The sequence below is a fragment of the Dermacentor variabilis genome, chromosome 5 (assembly GCF_050947875.1).
Source record: "Dermacentor variabilis isolate Ectoservices chromosome 5, ASM5094787v1, whole genome shotgun sequence".
NCBI lineage: Eukaryota > Metazoa > Arthropoda > Arachnida > Ixodida > Ixodidae > Dermacentor > Dermacentor variabilis.
Window position 1 is genome coordinate 97564480 of NC_134572.1, and position 20635 is coordinate 97585114.

The 20635-nt window shown below is 46.4% G+C and overlaps 1 protein-coding gene across 1 annotated transcript; it reads right to left on the reverse strand.

Annotated features, from left to right (window-relative positions):
- Nucleotides 1–7541: 7541 nt before the first annotated feature.
- On the reverse strand, nt 7542–14023 carry LOC142581930 (endothelin-converting enzyme 1-like). The gene is made up of 3 exons (XM_075691367.1): nt 13905–14023; nt 11831–12130; nt 7542–9453 (listed from the first exon to the last, which is right to left on the reverse strand). The coding sequence occupies exons 1-3, from the start codon at nt 13965–13967 to the stop codon at nt 7558–7560; spliced, it is 2259 nt and encodes a 752-aa protein (XP_075547482.1). The 5' UTR covers nt 13968–14023; the 3' UTR covers nt 7542–7557.
- Nucleotides 14024–20635: the final 6612 nt, after the last annotated feature.

A 20635-nucleotide genomic window follows, 5' to 3' on the forward strand; every position in this document is an offset into this window, starting at 1 on the left:
AGTGGTATCTTAATCAGCTGCCTTCTTGGAGAAGGCTACAACGGCTGTCGCAAACACTCGCCGTGTAAACAATGCCCAGAAAAATACGTAATTATACTTGTACCAATAATATGTTCAAGCATAAATATTCGTATTTCTTGCATGATTTACACTAACGGCGGGAACTTCCTTGAATTGCAACCACCTGCTTTGGTATATCACAGTTTCAGGAGTACACGGGCCCGTGAATGAAAAGAATAGTTCAAATGATAACTAAAGCAGTTAAGAGACAGAACTGCGATTTCGCGTACAGCACCTAAGCTTTTGCGCTAACTATCGCATTTCAACTGCGTGGTTCATTCGAAATGCGCTTTTTCTTCAAATATATCCGCTATATCAACTAAAAGACGCCTCGAAAATAGCAGAAGCACTCCAACAGATGTGGTGTGCCATGGAACTTAGTTCTCTAAGTTCCGAATTCATAAAACACAAGGGGACAACATTTACGAAGCTTTCCGTTCGTACACACGCTCTTTCCTGTTAGCCGACCGCCATCGCTGACGTATCCAGCATCAATATAGAGTCTAATGTGCGCTTACGAACAAGTTTAGCGTAAGACATTGTTGCGAATACATGTCAAGGAACACATCCTTCTACGCCGAAGCTACCCGACACGGACAGAAAAGATGACACGAGCCAGAGCCTGTGTGTTAAACTGGCATAGAGTACGACGAATCCTGACGAAGCAATGGCAATGGCAAAGCGTCAGCGGTCGAGTTTGTTGACATCATTGTAGCACTCGCCGCCACATAACCCTTCTTGGCCCTACCACATAACAACTTGAATTCGCTCGCCATATTCTTTATGGGGGGGGGGGTGGGGTTAACCTGTGCTCCCCTGTTTTCAAGTGAGAGTGGGGCAAGGCTCTGATCTATTTAGGTCCGCAGAGTAAGTCGATGTAAGTTCCTTTTTCAGCAAGCGATATACATGCGAGAGAAAAAGTTACTTCAAAAGTTCTTTCAGACAATTTACAATTGCCCTAAATTTTCAGAATGGTTTTTTCTTCGGTATCTCTGTATTGCGCTTTAGCCGAAGAAATTGTTACAATGTTCATTTGCGAACACCTCTGTTACACAAGAAGAATACCCCCTTAATTTCCCAAAAACACAATTCGATCCTTCCTAAAATTGTCGATCAATTTCTATTCGTATTAATACTTCTAAATTTGCTGTATTTTCTGAAATCATGTTTTTATGAATGAGTATTAGCCTTTAAATTCAGTTTATGTCAATATTATTTGTACAATTACCACCTTACACTGCCTTAGTATCTCTTTAAGGCGTTATCTTCTGTCGTCTCTTTAACCACCGGCTTCTTCGCAAATCCCCTCCAGTGGGCGAGTGCGATGGTTAATATTAGAAGTATTAGTATGTCGTGGGCATGGCAGCACTTAACGCATGCGTACGGCTTCCTCTTTCTTGTGCAATGTTTCCTCTCGGACAGCTTTCCGCCATCGATAGAAGCAACTTGCGCTTCGTGGAGGGCATTACTGCGCAGGCTTCCAGCGTGACGTAATGCCATGTGCCAACCATTGCGTCCTGCACGCCATCGAAGCTGCTGCCTCATCATTTGCCGCTGTCCCACCTGATTCTGTTAGCTCATGATCAGCGCTCAGCATCGCCCCACGGCTAACCTACGTAAGAGCTCTCAACACACTTGACGCCTCTTGGGCACGGCAGCACTTCAGGCTTACGGACGGGTAACAATCCGTTCATCTTCCTTGCGCAGGTGCGGAAACAATACGTAAAATGTATGCATTCGGACGACCCTTTCTTTTAAGAAGACTTGTTGCTAAAGTTATATAAACATTCATTTCTTCCCAAATGCTTGATGATCAAGTTGTTCCTCCTAACTATGTCATTATTCGTAAAAACCGGGCTACCCGTGGCGGTGGGGTCTCCTTGCTTATTAAAATATGCCTTCCATATTTACGCCTTCCCATTGGGGCAGACGCCGAGGCAATTTTCTATCGAGTTCCTTCTGATGACACCTCCATATATGTTGGATGCATTTACCGGAGCCCTCATCCTGTCACCAGTGAATCGCCACAATTCAAAACATTATGCATCACCACGTCCGCAGGTCTCATGTCCTCCTTAAGGAGGATTCTATCTTTCAAGACATTGATTCGTCTACCCCTAATCACACATCAGTTGCCTCGGATTCTTCTAGACTTAAGGTAGAACGTTAAGCTTCAGCAGATTTTAGAATCTCCAACGCGCGTGCAGCATACGACTAAAAACGTACTGGACCTGATATTTATTAGTCAGCACTTTCCGACAGACCAGCCTATACATGATGTAGCTGAGGGCGTATCTTACCAAAGCACACCCGTATGCTTCCTGATGCTCAGCTTTAGATTTCCATGGCAGCAGCGTGGATCAACTGTAATCGATTTTAAAAGGACGGACAATAATTGTGTGCTAACTGATCTTGCACATGAGTTTGAATTCTTTTTGAAGCTAGCTTCCGACGCACCCAGGGCCGCTAATTTGCTCTGGCTTAGGTATAAATCTACTGTTATCCACTGTATCACTAACTTCATACCAACGACATTTCATGGATCGACAGTGAACAATTCTGGGATAACAGGTGAGGTGATTCAGGGCAAGCAAGGAATAAAAACAATTGTGTGTGGTTGTATATCAACAGGAACTGTGAACCTTACATTCGACTTAAACTGGAGTGCGCAAAAGCAGAGCTCGAACAAAAATTTTAAAAATGACCGATAACGTCATATATTTCAGCGTCACCACCCCTAGCTTTAATAAAAGCGATCCTACCAGGTTTCGGACGCACCTTCGCACCATAACTTCCACGGCGTCACACACGGGTCCCGAGGAAAGGGCAGAAAAACCAAATACATACAATTTCTTTTCCTCAGTACTCACAAGTCATGGCGGTATTATTCATCCAGCTTTATCCATTGGTAAACCAAGCATCGATTGTCTTGGAGTCACAGATGGAGTTATATACAACTTGCTACTTAAGTTCACTCCAAAATTATCGGATTAACTCAAAGGGTATTCCGAACAAGTTGGTTAGAAAGTATGCAAGACGGTGTAGCAAGCACCAATAGATGCTTTCTTTTTTGCAAATCACTTATTTTGACAGAGCTACCACAGAACTGGAAAATTGCAAAACAGAAAACCCATTCACAAATAGAGAGGTAGGTATACAGTATAAAATTACCGGCCAATATTCCTTACTAGTACGTCGTGTAAGTTGCTAGGACATATCATACTAAGGCACATAACTCTCTTTTTTGAGCAACTAAATTTCTTGTCCCCCAGTCAGCACGGGGAAACTTCGTAGTGGTTTGTCCACTATTACCCAGATAACCGAGGTTGTTAACGACCTCCCACTTAACATCAATTTATACGGCCAAGCGGACATGGTTTTACTTGATTTATCAAAGATTGATTTTTATATTACATTTGTCGCAGCAAATTACTTGCAAAAATAAATATGTAATCGAAGAGGATCAAATAAGTGTTTTTACGTTTAAGGGATATTTTAACAGCCCATTTACAATTCATCCTTTTCGAAGGTATTAAATTATTAAAAATAATTTAATAAAACAAATATTAATTAATTATTATTATTAATAAAATTATTAATAAAAAATAATAAAACAAAAAAATATTTAAAAAAAACTTCGGAAGTCACTGTGACTTCCGAAGTTTTTCCAGGTTTTGTCTTGGGGACATTATTATTTGTAATATTCAATAATGACACCATAGCAAACACTGACTGTAGTATCAATCCCTTTGCAGACGACTGCATTATTCATAATTAGCAGCTTCACTTGATGCATCACTCGCCAAGTTAGTAGAGTGGTGCAGTAATTGTCAAATGTTCATTTGTGCAAGAAAATCCGTAACCATTACAGTAACATGCAAACTGAGCCCGTCTCAATTCACTTCCCCTATTAAAGGTTCACCACTAACAAATGTTGAATAGCAAAAGTGTTTAGGCGTTACGTTAACGCCTGTCCTCAGATAGGACACACGTGTTGCCAACGTGTGTGTCTTAACCAATTGGACCTAAAATGAAATATCCTTGCACCATCTGAGATCTTCACACTAAATACAATATGAATGCTGTTGAAGTGGTTTTACATCAAGCAATTAGGTTTATTTTTTCTAAGTACCGTAAATCTGACTCATCCCCAACTCCCATGCAGACGCATGGCGCCCCGTCACTGCAACTTCCACGGAAATTTCAGAGGCCTAAGTTTATTTCTCCTCAAAAAGAATAAATTCTTGCTGCACCCTAACCAAAACGTGAGACCATTAGCATCACCGCTAGCCAGAAATCATCGCTGAGAACCATTAACTTCTCGATGGGGGAGAAATGCGGAAACACCCGTGTACTTAGATTTAGGTGCACGTTAAAGAACCCCAGGTGGTTGAAATTTACGGAGCCCTCCACTACGCCGTGCCTTATCAGAAAGTGGTTTTGACCCGTAAAACCCTATAATTTAGTAACCATTAACTTCACATCAGGCAAAATTGACATGTTTCAAATTTTCATTTCCCCCCCCCCCGCACGAATAGCGAACGGAACACTCTACAAGTGTCATTACTAAGGCATACTTATTATTTAAAACAAATAAATTAGCGATGTCACACTTTTATAAATTGATTGTTATTTTCTTTCGTTTCTTCTTGTGTGCGTGAATACATGTAAAAATTTTCTTTATCTTGTTTTGTACTTTTACCCCTCTTGATTGGGCCTAGATGGGCCTGCAGTATCATGCAAATAAATAAATAATGCATAAGACAAGCATTACGGCAGCCGCACTACGTAAGCTGTTCTATGTAAAGATATGTTGAAAGATGGCACCCGCGTTTTTACAGCTACTGGCATAGACCATGGTTGTAAGCCAGTGTTAGAATATGCCAGCACGGCTTGGTTCCCTCTTTCCGTCCCCTTTTCCCTTTCCCCAGTGTACGGTAGCCAACCGGGCTCAGTCCTGGTTAACCTCCCTACCTTTCATTTATAATTTGCTCTCTCGCTAGTATAACGCAATTGGTGTCAATACAGCGCCAAGCCATAAGATTAGTATGTAACAAGTATAAACGCGCAGGCTCTCCCACTAACATTCCGGCTTCTTCTGGCATGAAGGAACAATCCACTTGGACAAAGCAAGCACGTCTCAAGTTTTTGTACCAACTACTGGAAGATGCCTACAAGACAGATGTGTCTAAATATGTTGCATTTTCACAGTCGCGCCACAACTCGTCCCAAACATAAGTATATCCTAACAAAGTACTCTTTGAATAACGACACGCTTGGGCAACCGTTTTTTCCACTTACGATACACGAATAAAATAAGTTAAATCCAAGCGTCACACACGCCGACACATTGTCCGCTTTCACCGCAAAGTTGCAAATTACACCTAATCTTTAGTAACATCGTCATTACTGCGCACCTACTTTCATTTGAACACTGCTTATGTTTTCTTAAATTCTTGCAAAATTTATCCATTATAGGTGATAGGCGGCCAACGGGTATTGGTTTTCTTGGTGAAGGAAATTGCTTATGCTACTGCACACCACTTCGGTCTTATATTTTCACTTGTTTCTTTATTTTATGTATTTCCGTTGTTTAATCTGCTTGTAATCTAGTGCTTGGTCTTGCTGTGATTTCTTGTTTCGTCTTTTTTGTTATTTTCTGGTGTGCGCGCATTTTGCACGATTGCACAAAAATTTTATGTAAGCTGTTCATTTCCTTTGCATGGCTAGCCGCTTAGGAGGCCATTTGATGTTTTATAACAGGTTGTAAATGTGGCCCGGCGGTTACGCTTCACATTTCGTGCGAAATCTGTCTATATATTTCCTTCATTGCATTTTAAATGTTTTTTGGCGTGTGCAGAATACGCATGAATGCCACTGTTAAACATTTATTCACGACGTTGATATTCCTTGCATGAAAAACTGCTTAGGAGTCAATTTATTGCTTATTATGGGTTTTAATGATACCCCGGCTGATGTGCTTAGTTTTTCTTGTGCGTGTGCACTGCGCATGTTTAACACGTTAATCTTATCAAACACGATTATCAATTTGCAACAAATTGTATTGCCCACCTGCTATGCTCTTCACTGAGAGTGGTAGTATTCAAGTAAATCAATAAAGGTATAGTATTAACAGTAGTTATTACCACAACTATATTTCATAAATATTTATCAAGAACTCATTGTCGCCTGTCATCTTTCTCTACCAGTGACATGCTCTTCCTCTCCCAATTTTCTTCTTAAAACCCGTTGTACTTGTATTCCGCCGCGACTCGCGGCTGCGGCGGAATGCTACTACCACGAAAGCCAAACCTGGGCCGTCCAGCAGGTCTCGGCGGCTCTTGAAAGACAAAGGCCGAGCGAAACCGACGGAACGTTGCCCCACAGGGCGACCGACCGCGGGAGTAACACGCGCTGGAGTTGAGTAGAGACCACCCGCTGAGAAGACGTCAGGGCCCGCGTCACGGCGCCATTTAGTCATGGTGTCGTTCTGTAGGCGACTGCATTGTTTCTCTCTCTCTCTCTCTCTCTCTCTCTTAAAACCCGTGTTAGAACTCCTCTGTCTCCTTCCTTGCCAGACAGGCACATGCGACTGCAGGTATACTTTTGAGGTTTGGCAAAGTATGTCTCGATAGAATGCATAAATTTCGAATTCGTTCAACGCGAACGCAAGCTCATGAATGCATAGGCGTTCTGTTACACAATCAAACTACGTGTCGTACGCAGACGTATTGGCGCCCAAGTAAGAGCTATCGCAACGTCTAGACTTCCATTCTCACTGGTGTGTTTCTCGGAGAGCCTCATTGAGGCGTCTATGCATTTTAAAATTCGCCGCGCACGCAAGACGGAAAGCGCTGGGAAACGAGTACTTCGCCGATACCTCGAATCGACAGAAGCACCACACCCTCCTTATAATGGCGTGGACGTTTGTCGAGGCGCTTGCACACCTTTTACGTGTTGTCTGTCCTTGCCGCAATGTACACTGTCAGCACAGCAGGTTACTAAATGTCTGAGAGCAATCAATCAGCCGTGAAATAAGGAAATACTTTGCGAGATCCAATGCTGGAAGATGCATAAGTCCAATAGTCAGCTTATCCGCGTTGCGACGTGGTCACAAGAAGAATTAAACAGCAATTTCGTATTTTGAACCAGATTACATCCATGAGCTCACATACTGTGGCTTTTGGAGACCAAATACTACGACTTAAGATTCATTTTCTAGCCCTCAAGAGATTTCACACATGCGCATTATATCCTGCATCTCCTACCTCAAATTCAAAATACACCAGCAAGTATCCTTATTATGCGACGTCGATAGACATTTCGCGACTCTCCTTTCCCGATTACATTCTCCGTGGCACCTGCCGCACATAAATCCGGTGGCCATAAAATAGCACAGAAATAGGACCGGTGGCCGAACAATTGCTTTCGAGAAGAACGTTTCAAGAAAAAAAACGAAGAAAAAAAGCTTCGAATTCTCGAGCAAACAAAAGCAAATCATTTTATGGCTTGAGAAGCTGGGCGGTCTCCCGAGTCCGATTCGTTGCAGAAGCGCTTAGCCGTTTGAAATTTCGTCATGGGACTGTCGACGGGGCACTCAAACGCTTCAGCGAAGCCAGCGGTCATCATGATGGGAGCGTTACATCGCACGTACGGCTTCGTGTTAGCCGCGGAACCGAGGGGATGAGCGTCGCCATTTTGCGCGCACCACTTGAAGCAGGAGCCAATGTAAAACAGCTGCTCGGGGGTAAAACCCGCGGTACCCACAGCACCCGCTTCGCTACTGTCGCTGCTACTGGCGAAGGAAGAACGCGCAGTCTGCAAACCGGCGACGTCGGCAAAGTCTTCGGGTGCAGAGAAGGCCGCGGTCTTGGCATCGCTCCCGGCATCCTGCACGACCTGGGAGACGCACGCGTGCTTTTTAAAGCGCGTTGCGCCCACCACCACGTCCGTCGCCGGCGACAGGCCGAGAGTCAAGTCACCGAAAGCAGCGTGCCAGAGTTCGTGCGCCAGGACGTGGCCCAGGGACCCCCACGTGAACGCGTCGCTCACCTGAACGAAGAACGGCTCGAACAAGATGGCCGGCGAGACGTACAAGCTCCCGCGCCGCAAAGAGTACATCGCGGTGGCTTCGAAAGACCGAAGATTGTCGCCTTCAGTTTCCGGCTGCGTGCTGCCTTGGCCGGCGGCCAGGTCGGCTTTGCGTTTCCCGTTGAGTGCTTCGATGGAGGTCAGGTAAGTCTTGATGAAGGCGGCCTTTTTATCCTGAACTTGCGGATACAGCTTGGCCAGCTCGTTCGGGTCGTTAAATTTCTCGGGCCAACCGACGATGGGGATTAACGAGTCGAGCCTTGCCTCGGCAGCTTTCCGGTCGTCGTCCGAGAGCCAAGACAGAGCCGTCTTCGTCTTGTCCTTCAACTCCACGTACAGTGCCTGAACCTTCTTCATTTTCTCGCCCGTGATGTTGGCGCCGAAGACGAATATCGGCCACGCAAACGGGAAGAGCCGGTCAACAGCGGCGACGCACTCTCTCGTGACGACCTGTGAAGCAGCCGTGTCATTGGGCGGATTTCCCAGGACGGAGAGCATAAACTTGTACGAAGTGAAAGGTGCAAGGAGTCGCGCTACGTGGAACCTAACGAGTGCGTAGGAGAGCTTCAACTCGCCTTCCGAGAGCACCTCTTCAGTGAGGGCAAACATTCCGAAGTCGCCTACGTATAAGTCGCTATCCTCGGTGAGCTGTGCGTCCTGGGGAAGGCGCCCGTTAAGCGCCGACAGCCAGTCCGTACTTTTCAGCTTCGTAGAAGGTATATCTTTTATCTGAATGTACTTTGGCTTTCTTTCTGGAGAGGAGGACGCGAGGCTCCATTTCGTGGAAAGGGAGACGTCGACCTTGACGAGTTCCGCTACATCGACGTCCTTCCCGTCGCCGCTCGAAAACAAGCTCGAGAAGTCTAGGAAGCAACGCGTAAGCTTTTCCGGCGTAAGAAACTTCTCCTTGTGTCTTTTCCACAGCGGGACGCTATCGCTGTAATCGATATGCATGATTATTTTGTCCTGCGCTTCTTGTTGCTGCGCCGCGCTGCTGTGGAACGGCGCGATCATCAGGTCTACGAGAATACCCAAGTTCCAATCGAGGGACAGGTGTACCAGGAGGTTGAGCGTTTCTTGCAGTGACGAAGGTATCTTTTTCGTTTGGTCTGTGAAACCTTCCTCGAGCTTCGAGAACACCTGCTCTTTAATCACCGACGATGTGTCGCCCTGTTTAGAGTAGACGTCTACGCATGACAGGTAGTGCGCAGCACTTTGGTCAGTGGCATGAGAGGAGCCTCCAGCCGTGAGCTTTGCCTCCTCCTCCATCAGACGGTGCTTCACCAAGCTGGAGACTTTGGTCTGCAAAAAAAAAATTGAAATGTGTATGAGGATTGCTTCGATGCACGCAAAATGTAGAAACATGTTATACGTATAGGTCCCCTGGAACCCAAGTAAGTTGCATTCACCGTTTATTGAAAACGAGTAAGACGTAACAAAATCATTAAGGCGGAAGGGAGGGTTAGGGGGTCGAAGTCAGACATTGCTTTAGTCTAGCGTTTTCATTTTTACGTCAACTCGCGATGCGGTTCGCTGTTGCGTGTGAAGGAACGTTACCCCACCATTCACAATAGACCTACGCATCAGTAGCATTTCTCATCACCGAACAACGACCCTTCACTAGCATGTGACCGGGAAGAGCACCCCTGCGCATGCGCGTAGGCTATATGTACGCTTCGTAAGTAAGCTTCGTTTGCTGAAAAATAAACCAGTTGATAGTTCGCACTTAGGTGTCGTGCGTTGTTTTCCCGCTTAAGTCCTGTCCCTTCGTCGCTCTGCGTAACAGTGTTGAATATGTCGAACCAAGTAGCCCACTGCGGAATCATCCTGAATTTGAAATCCCATATTCACAAACAAAATAGAGTATATTGCTTGAATTTTGCTAGACCATACAGAATTTTTATAAAAACGTAATGAGTGGAGCGAACGTCGCGTTTTTGCAAACCAGTTCCTAGGCTAGGCGACAACACTTTGCCGCTAATAACGTGAGGTTCAGAAGAATAATTAACAAGAATTTATTCAGTAACCCTTTTATTAGTGCTTCTGGCGCAGCTGTCTAAATAGGAAATTTGGAGGCAGTGACACTTTCATGCCCATCCGTGTTTTAAAAATCTTTAAAATCGCACCAAATTACCCCAGGTGGACCAAATTTCCGGAGTCCCACACTACGGAGTGCCTCATAATCAGATCGTGGTTTTGGCACTTAAAACCCAATAATTTAAAATCGTACCTAATTCGTGATCTTCATCATCAAATTCCAAGGCTCAATGGAGGCAGTACCGGGACTGAGTGCGTACCGCTGCGCGTCAGATGGAAACGCCCTCGTTAAGGAAGGGTGGGGCGAAGTTTGAATGACAGCAAGCCGCAGCGAATCCTGGCCCGACACACAGCCGTGCACATACTTGCCAGGCAGAGCATGCCGTATCAGTGACTTCCGTGATTGGCCGAAATGTTCGGTTTCCACCTCGCTCGCGCTTGTCCTCACGGGGCGTTTCAGTCTGGTATGATAGCAGGGCCGCCTTTTCTGCGCTCCTGTGGCGCTCGGTTTCGATATTGCCTGGATTAACCGCTGAAATTCGATACATAGCTCGAACTAGCTGCGACTTCCAAGGTTTCTAAAAAATTATGGAGCGTTAAAATGGAGCTGTCTGCACATTTTCCACTTAACAGCTGCCCCTGGGGCACTAATACATAACTTACTTAACATGCTTTGTTAATTAGCCTTGTGAAGCTCAAGTTATTAGAGGCAATGTATGTCTGTATCGCCTAGCAACTTGCCTGCAAGAAAGCCGTGTTCGCCGCGCTTATAGCTTTTTTTTTTGAAGAAAGAAAATATCTACATTCTCTAAAAGAACACCCTGTATATTGGGCCTATTATTAGCAAAGGAGGCCGGTCGCTGGCAAAACGTCCCTACGAACAAAAAGCATTGTGGTTTCGACCCCGGGTGCTGAAGCCACGAGTTCAGCCGATGTGCTTGCCACGCCAGAAGTTGAGACCGAAATTACGCTGCCTTCTTACTTGCTATCTCTTACGTCCTTTAATTCAAGTGTCTAGCATCTATTCACCTGTTGTCCAACCTCGGATACCCCTAACACCGCAACTGCTCATTCTCGCGAAGATGCAGCACGACCAACGCCAACTGGTGGGCTGCGCCCAGAAGTGCCTATAAAAGTTCACCAGCGGAGCCCTGGACTTACGGCTCCCAAGCATAACAGAACCTTCCAATGTTAATGAAGTTTTCATTCATTCCTACCTCGGAGTCCGTGAGAATAATTTTGTACAAACAGACGCTACGCCATCAGAGTAGCCTTCGCTGTGGCTCTTCTATTCGCTAAAGCGATTGCCTGGCACCTGCTGTCCGTATTTATCATGCCCTACAAACTTCTTTGCGAATACGTAAAAAATAAAATCTGTGCAAAAAAAAAAAGAAGGAAACACGGACAGGGCAGACGGGAGTATTGGTGCTAAGTAGTTTTGCTACTTTGCGCTGTGACTTGTCATTCACTCGTTATTTTCATCGACGAATTAACAAATTCATGGTAAAGCGGCACGAGAATTTAGGTAATTTAATTTCTCCAGTAAAATGATTGAACCTGACGATCAAACATGCCATTTTTACTTTGAACGCATGTCCTCCAGAGGGCAGGGAACGGCACCCGGTGTGGTGCAACGTCTCACCTCTAGTAGGTCGAACTGGTCCGTGAATCCCTGGTGCTGGTCGCCCCACTGGCCGCACGCGTACTGGTAGAAGTGCGCGCACGGGTCCACCGACAGGTTCATCGACGTGTGCAGCTCCAGGTCGAGCTGGAAGCAGCTCAGGTTGAGGCAGGGCTCGATGAACTCCACAAACGGCGACCTGCTCGGCGTGGTGATCAGGATGTACGTGACCACGACAGCGATCACGGTCACCTCGAAGACGAGCACCGCCACAGCGCTCGCCGAGAGGATCAGCTCTTCCCTGGGCTGCTGAACCTCTTCCTGAGTGAAGAAAGTGTTGGGTGTCTCTTAGAAACACGTGATCTCAAGCTCGAAGGAACAAAATGCTGCGTCATTTGGCGTCTCCATAACAAACGAGTCCACAGCTCGATGGTTAAATCGCTTCTCCACAGTCACTTACAGAAACACTTACAAAAGAAAAAGAAAGAACAGCCGAACTTTAAAGGGAAGCTGAAGAGTCTGTCGAATTCAATAAGACGCTCATATACGGATGCGGGAACCTTATAAACCATGTAGGTAAAATTTGGGGTTTGTTTTCAATTAGGAGCGACGTAATCGTCGGTTGAAATTGCGCTGTAGCTCCGCCCCCCTTTGAGTGAGCGAGCGGAGCGGAGACCGGAAACCGCGGTGTTGTGACGTCAACTCTGCTTCGTTCCTTCGCAGCGTCCGCGACCGTGCCTGACCGCGCTTGTTTCTGCGTGCGTGCCATCGTAATCTGCTTCGATCGACCCTGCATTCCTTTGTTGGTGCGTCTGCGTGTATGTAGAGTGGTAGTCAACGTGCGTGGTAGTCAACGTGAGTGGTAATTAACGTGAGTGGTAGTCAACGTGAGTGGTAGTCAACAGATGAAGGTCACTACACGTACTGCATGAACCGGGAAGCTTTTCACGCGTTTAAACCGTCTTTGTAGATTGCCGACAGCTTTGGACAGCGCACAAATGCCGACGATCGCATCCCCGCTTACGTTCCACGAGGAGGCATGCAGGAACACAACACTACAGTTGTTTGACCGGAAACGAGCTCACTAGATCGGCGAAAGATCGGCGAGATCACTAGATCGCTTTGCAAAAAACATACTCACCAAAGAGCATTTCTAACACGAGTAGATCCCAAGACTTTGCTTTCGTTCGCGTCGAAAGCACTGCTCGCACCAGCATCGTTTGCTTCTTCGACAGGCCGGCTCTTCGCAATCGGCTTGTACATGTAGGGAGTAACGCCGAACTACTCAGAAAAACGCAGCCTCTCTAAATTTTCCATTACCGTCTCAGAAAAACAGCACCAAACTACCTGGCACCGCGCTTCATGTGTGCGGCAGCGGTCGGCAGCGGCAGAGTTGACGTCACGAGGCGCACCGACCAATCACAGGCGGAAACGAGACGCGCGAGCTGGGCGTGTCCGCTGCTGCACTTTTCGTCGAAATAAAATATATTTGCGCTTTCTTTCGCTCAATTTCGATACGATATTCGAATTCGGAGGGTTGAAAACCATTATGTACAGATGTTCACTCATTTTTTCTGGAAAACCTTTCAGCTTCCCTTTAATGCCTGTGGTTCAGGGTGTTTACGTGAACTCTACAGAAGCTTGTCGAGTCGGCTTGACGGGCTGCGAATTGCTTGTCAGGCTCAAGTAAACGCTAGCCGGTCAGGCTGAGCCAGCCCGACAGCACGGTGTACCAAGCCCGACCAATTTCGAGCGTGCGTTTAAACGCAGGGGGGGGGGGGGGGGGTCGGATCAGCGGTTTCCTGTCCGCAGCAATCAACCGGACACGCTCTGCTATCTCTCGCCTCGACGCAGGTTGCTGCAACATGGTAGCAACAATCTCGACCCGTCAGTTAGGGCTTCGTGTAAACGCGGTCGAAGCCGGCGGTCTGAGCCCGGCTTCTGTAGTCCACCCGTTATTGTCCGATTGCCGAGTTCATGCAGACGTAGTGATGTTCAAAAATAGATGCGCCCTAGTGTACCTCGCGGACGTTACCTTAAGTGAGGTCAAGGAAAACCAAGCTGGCCGTGATACCAAGCAGGAGCCGTTACTTACGCTTTCCGCGACTTCCCTCTGGGGCTTGTCTTCCTCGGGTTGCTTTTCTTCCTTAGCTTCCATGCCGAAGAGCGCAATGACAAAGGGCTGCCTTGTCACACTTTGCGCTAGAATGCTTCGCTCTTCTTCTTCTTCTACAGAATGCGCGCACGACGCAGCGAGTGCGGCTTTTGTCTTCCTCTTCCTCACCGAGGCAACGAGAGACGGTACAACGGTCGAACGCTCCAGGTGCGCTCCTCGTAGATGCTGCGAATAACTTTCATTGTACCATATCATAATCATCCGCCACCTACCTTTCCCTGTATTTCCCACTTCCCCATTCCCCAGTGAGGAGTAGCAGGCTAGAGACACGCTCTCCAGGCCGACCTCTCCTCCTTTCTCTCCATTAAAATCTACTCCTCCTCCTCCTTGCAAAGAAGCCACTACGCAGTGGCTTTGCTTGAAAGTGAGCTAGCTACAGGTCTGCGGCCCAGGCTACAGGCCAAGGCCTTCAGTCCAAAATCTATACAGCTGGATCGTTAGGTAGTCAAGAGGTTCTGCCACTCGGGGTTGTGAAGCCTGAACCTAAATCGAAGTACTCAAGGGTTTCCGTATCTTCGTAACGCCGCCGCAACCGGTAGCTGAACCTGTGCCCTCGTGCTGTATGGCCAGGACGCCTATACCGCGTACGGGATAGGCATGTAGGCCAAGCTATCCGCATTTTTCCATGTTGTGTATTAAATATATTAAACAAGAAAAACTAGTAGAAAATAGTTTCTTTCTTTCTGTTCATTGCTCCTAGTTCTCCACTGAACAGAGGGTGGCCATCACCAAAATGAACAAGCCACGCAAACATCCACTTCAACACATTGTTGTACGGAAGGAAAAGAACACGAAAGAAAAATGTAGTTGTATGCTCTCGTATGAATGATGAATGTTGCTCAGTAGTGCGACTTATGTACATTGCAGACCTACATTACAGAGGCAGTAAGTGCGAAATTACGAATATATAAATGGTATATTTTTCTAAAGTTTGTGGGCCCTCATGATATAGCAGTAGTGTTATCACAGCTACATTCATTTCTGTCGTTTATTACTAGCTCGAACTACGCCTGGCATACGCTATCAGTACCACTGGAGTGGCGGATGCTAAGAATAGGCCAGCGAGTCTATAAAACCTACGACCTTTGTTAGCCTCCAAAAATCCTTCTTTTCCATTAATATAAGAAATTCAGTGCTTCTACACTCACGAATTTCGTGGTACTGGCGCCTTTTTGCATCTCCGTATCACCGACTAGCACAGAAGAATCCGTATCACCGACTAGCACAGAAGAAAAACCTTTGGTTAAAATATGAACACTATTTGTGCCAGTATAGCGCTACGACCTACATCTACTGTTCATCCACATTGGCGCTGATAATAACTCCGAAATTGTGGCTTTTAGTATAGCGCAAGCTCTCGTTCCAAGCCGCAGTACAGCTGCAAGAAGAAAGCGTTACTACAAGGCACACTGTAGGTGTAGCCAGACAAGGAAGCTGAGAACAATAACTGTTTCCGTCTATTTCGTGGCTTACAGTCTTTGCACTAAGGCAAACGTCTGGATCTCATATGCAGGTTACTCATATGCAGCTCTTCCTCTTATTGACCATCGTGGTGGCCAAGATATGCTGAAGGCGTACAAGAAAAGACTTCCGACTAATGAAATGGGTCTTCTTCGAATGCTATCTTCCTTCTTTTGATCTCCTTTCTACGATAGCCCCATGAAACTAAGTTGTAAAACCAATCCGGCGAGGTTTTATTGCCTTCCTACCAGCACTTCTTCGGAGGCCCTACAGACGCATTGTTCGGTTACCATCATATTTATTGTCTACTCTTCGACCACGTGGCACAGCGTAATATATAAGGAGAGAAGAGGAGTTGGTATAAAAGGCAGCTTATTTGGGGGTGAAGATCGATCTCCTTCTTAGAACATTATTCTTGTTTCTACTCCGTATCTTTCCGGCAGCATCCTCGCAGAGCTCCGGACGCCCATTGATTTCTTAATGGTGTATGGCAGTTGTCCCAAATAGCGTCGTTCCATCAAACAATGTTACTGATAACGAGTGTAATCGCACTGCTGTTTATGTCTTGCTACATATATTTTTGCATAGTGTACATTTTCTGACAGGAGCTTCTGTTACCGCTAAGTGCTCTAGGACCTCCTGCTGTATATTTATGTATGTCTGAATATTGTATAAAACAAATACTCTGAAACTGAAGGGGACTTTGATGGAGACGGTTTATTATGTACGGAATAAAAAAAAAACGCGAGACAATTCCCACTCATGGCAGTATTCTTGTGCGCTTTGGTACCAGTGTCATATCTAACTACGCGACTCGCCACAGCGCTATAAATACCCCCATGCTACACAAAAAAGAAGAAGAAACAACTCCAATCTTAACCTGTCGCCCGGTGATAATGGTTGAACTATTCTTCGAATGATTCTTTTCTCTTTTGAATTATTCTTTAAATATTGCTAGTTACCTGACATAAGTGCACTCTACCGAATTATTAGCCCAACAATCCAGAACATCTTCGATGCATCTATAGCTATCGCTTTCATACTATACACTTTATTATAGTTCTATTGTAATACTGAGGTTACTACTGTTCCTGCTGCATTCTTGCTTCCATATGAATGCATCCATACATTGCGCGTTTCTAGAGCCCAGCTTTTAGGCTCCCCCGTTCGTGCGGCGAGCGTCGGCATCGGCGGCGCAACCGAGCGAACGAGCACAGCGATAGATTAATTAAAATTAAATTATGGGGTTTTACGTGCCAAAACCACGATCTAATCATGAGGCACGCCGTACTTGGGTACTCCGGAAATTTGGACCACCTGGGGGTTCTTTAACGTGCACCCAAATCTAAGTACACGGCTGTTTTCGCATTTCGCCCCCACCCGCCGTGGTTGCTCAGTGGCTATGGTGTTGGGCTGCTGAGCACGAGGTCGCGGGATCGAATCCCGGCCACGGCGGCCGCATTTCGATGGGGGCGAAATGCGAAAACACCCGTGTGCTTAGATTTAGGCGCACGTTAAAGAACCCCAGGTGGTCAAAATTTCCGGAGTCCTCCACTACGGCGTGCCTCATAATCAGAAAGTGGTTTTGGCACGTAAAACCCCAAATATTATTATTATTATTTCGCCCCCATCGAAATGCGGCCGCAGGGGCCGGGATTCCATCCCGCGACCTCCTGCTTAGCAGTCCAACACCATAGCCACTAAGCAACGACGGCGGGTCACAGCGAAAGATGAAAGAGCAAACGCGGAACGGGAGATGAAAGAAGCGAGCTGCGAATAGCGGAGACCAATGAGAGCGGCCCCTTCAGGGACGTGCGCGCGCGAAGCTGGTGTCATGCGGACCCGCCCGACCACTCGATGTCAGCTCTCACTCGCGCTTGTTTGGTTTGCTTTGTTTGGCCTCGTTCGCCCTTGTTTTGATGGTCATGGATTGCGATTGTTTTGTAATCTGATTGCATGCGCGACGCGAATTGTGCAGTACTTTCTGGAAGCCACGTAGCACCAGCGATTACACTAGGACATTTGACGAGTCATGTATAAAAGCCGACGCGCTTGACCCGCAGCTCAGGCTTTCGACGATCGTCGATTCCGCTACATGTCTCTCTCAAATTAATTGCCCGAATGCCTCGCGAAATGAAAACACGTATAGAGCTGCCCTCAAATTTCGCATTAAAGAGTATCGCAACTGTCGGATAATTTTTTTTATGCGGAACTTCTAAATGACCCACTGCGCCGAAAAACTCGGCGTCTGTAGTCGCTAGTAGCGAAACAGCACTTAAACTCGCATTGCCATTGATTACGACGCCACCATCACGAGCGCTCCTTGACGGAGGTGCTCCTGGCTGCGACGCCACTACATAAGCTGCGCCTCGATAGTGCGATGTGAGCGAAACAGAACACTTTTTGCTGCGATGGAGCTCCAGGTGCTGCGTGAAGGGGGAAGGCATCGTCACGATGCCACATTACCCTCGCTCTCGGAGGCCGGCGCGCGGTGTGTATCTTTCTCTATCTCACGTACACTGGGCTTAGCTGTTGCATGCGCCTGCCGGCCTCGGTGGCCACTGGTGCTTCCTCGGTTTCTCGTCGCACAGCACGCCGGTGGCATGCGGCGTTGGCATCGCAAGCTGCTGCTGCTTGCTGGCTCGGGCAGCCTATACCGCTAAGGCACGGACTGCTCAGCGGCGCTTAATTGGACATGGATGCTGTCGCATTCACAACTCATACGCAGTGCTTAAGTGTCCTTACATTTTGTACTTGTAACTTTCCCACTCTCACCGAACTGGGCACGGAGGTAGAGCACTATCCCACTCCGATTATAAGTTACTAGGAAATAACGCAATATTATACACTATAGTCGGGTACAACTTTAGAAAAAAAGTGCGTTTCTTCTTCCGAGGCGGGTGTACAGGAGCATCCACCAACGGACACGCACTCTGGACTGACCTCATGAGCCGGACTGCCGGTGACCCCGCCGACGAAGAAGACGGCCGCCCGCGCTTCGAACTGAGCAAAGTCGCGCCACCTGTGTGCGTCAGCCCCTCGCCAGAGTGAATTCCTGAACTGTTCGTGATGGTCTATCATGCCGGAAATATTAGTGCGAGCTTACGATGCACCATTTGTGCCGAGTAAGAGTACTTATTTAAAGCGATGGATGAAGCATTTTTGTACCTCTACTGCCTCGATCGTCTTCTTGCCCCAGGTTCGTAATGGTTTCGATAAGTGTATTTTTTAATTACTTGTTGAATAGCAACTGATTCCTTTTTAGGCTCGAAAACGAGTACTAAATGTGTCGTGTACATGTAAACTAGTGCAAAAGCCATGCAGAGCTGCTTTTTCTACTTTTGTCACTTGCAATGGAGCTAAAGAGCAGACGACGCGCACCGTTGTAGAAGGCACGGGGTCATTTTTCATGTCGCTATCCGACATGTGCTGTAGCACCTGAGCGTCCCACTAAACCAGTCATCAAAATACAAAAGTCTTTACTTATACCGAGCATTGCGCGTTTCAGAAGCAATATTTTTAGAGGGGGACTATTTTAGTCGCGGAGGCAATCGGCTGTCGCGCTTTGGCCATCTGAGCGAGGCGTCCCCTTTTTTTAAAGTCGTACCTGACTATAGGTAGGAATACCTCCACCCTTACTCGGACCAATTTCTCCAAATGACAGGAAAACACATTATGAAGACTTCAACTTGACACGTTTCCTCACTCCGTACGATTGAATTTACCCTTCCCTACACAATACTCCACGAAGCGTAGGTTCTGCGGCAAATCATGCACACTGTACCACATTCTATGGGAGTGCGATCAGAACCATGGCATACCGCTTATCCCCAACCTTTCCCCGCGGGCAGTGGGAGAGTGCGTTGTCCGAGTGCACGCCCCGATGACCAGACCACCTACGTCGAACGAGAAGCCTGCGCCAGGACCAGCAATGGCCTAGGAAATTGGGATGACACCACACTATTAATTTGCTTTATTTTGCACAATACAGTATATATATATATATATATATATATATGTATGTATGTATGTATATAAGTCGCTCTTCCTTCATGTGTAGGCGTCCGATTCCGTACGTCCGCAAACTGCGTTTACTGGTCACTAATTGTTGCTGGGCTAGTTAGTTCATGCTTTTGTGGACTTTAGGAGACAAACTACACAGGGGCAGACTTCTCCGTTATATATTCTTGTACCTGTCAATTTTTCCTCTTCGCAGTTCACGTCCTAAACGCCGGCAAAATGCGTACTGTTCCCCTGTTTTCTTTTCTTTTACTTTCTTTTTTAGTTGTTCTTTACATTATTTTCTTGTATAGGAATTACGCAACACGCTTATGAATTGCCTTACGTTTGTACTTCATTAAGTGTACATCATGCTCTTTATTCATTTTTCATTATTCTTTCTTTGGTCTTTCAACATCGAGTCCCTTGCTTTGCGGAATAATGCATTTAACTTGCAACTGTGAGAACGCAGGGAGATTGAGAGGCTCTGCAACTTAAATAACAATACATAACTAATCAGGATACGCACCATGACCTATCTCAGTCGCAAACAGAGAGTAAGTATCCTGGCTCGTCGAATGGAGCTCACTGGCATCTTCTGTGTAAATCCATCAGAATCGATGCACAGATGTAAGGGGACTAAAATAATCATCCTAGAGCTTATGAACACAAATCCTATTTAACGTAATGTAATATTTAAATCTATGGTGTGCAAAAGACCCTTCTCAGACACACATAAGATGCAAGAGGCAGTGAAGGTAAACCTAACATTGCAGGAGGAAAAACACTGCAGCCTGTACTGCGCCGACACTCTTTTCATAACACTGTCAACACTGTCCGGTCTGTCGCGTCAGGTTATCGCAGAGATATCCACTTAGATAGGAGAACAGAAACAGAAAAAAGCATCGTAACGTGCGTAGATATATACACGCCGTGGTAAAATATATACATGTCATGCATACCGCTTCGATTGAGGCTGAAATCTACAGCACCTTGCTTGAATCATCTGGAATCCGCACATTTGAGTCCTACACGACAAAAGCCGACTATGCCATAACACAGCAAAAGGTAACATGCTTGGACATGATTAAAAGTTATAACGTGCGTAGACTTGTGACATTCTTTGCAGTGTTCTCGGGAATGCGTAATTTAGGCGCAGCGTAATTTATTCTTGCGAGCTATAATGTACA

What these genes read in the sequence shown, in the direction of transcription:
- LOC142581930 (XM_075691367.1), bottom strand. Translation starts at nt 13,967, where the DNA reads ATGGAAGCTAAGGAAGAAAAGCAACCCGAGGAAGACAAGCCCCAGAGG. An exon ending in AGAGGGAAGTCGCGGAAAGC is followed by an intron (nt 12,131 to 13,904) that starts GTAAGTAACGGC and finishes TTCTTCACTCAG; the next exon opens with GAAGAGGTTCAGCAGCCCAG. An exon ending in ACCAGTTCGACCTACTAGAG is followed by an intron (nt 9,454 to 11,830) that starts GTGAGACGTTGC and finishes TTTTTTTTGCAG; the next exon opens with ACCAAAGTCTCCAGCTTGGT.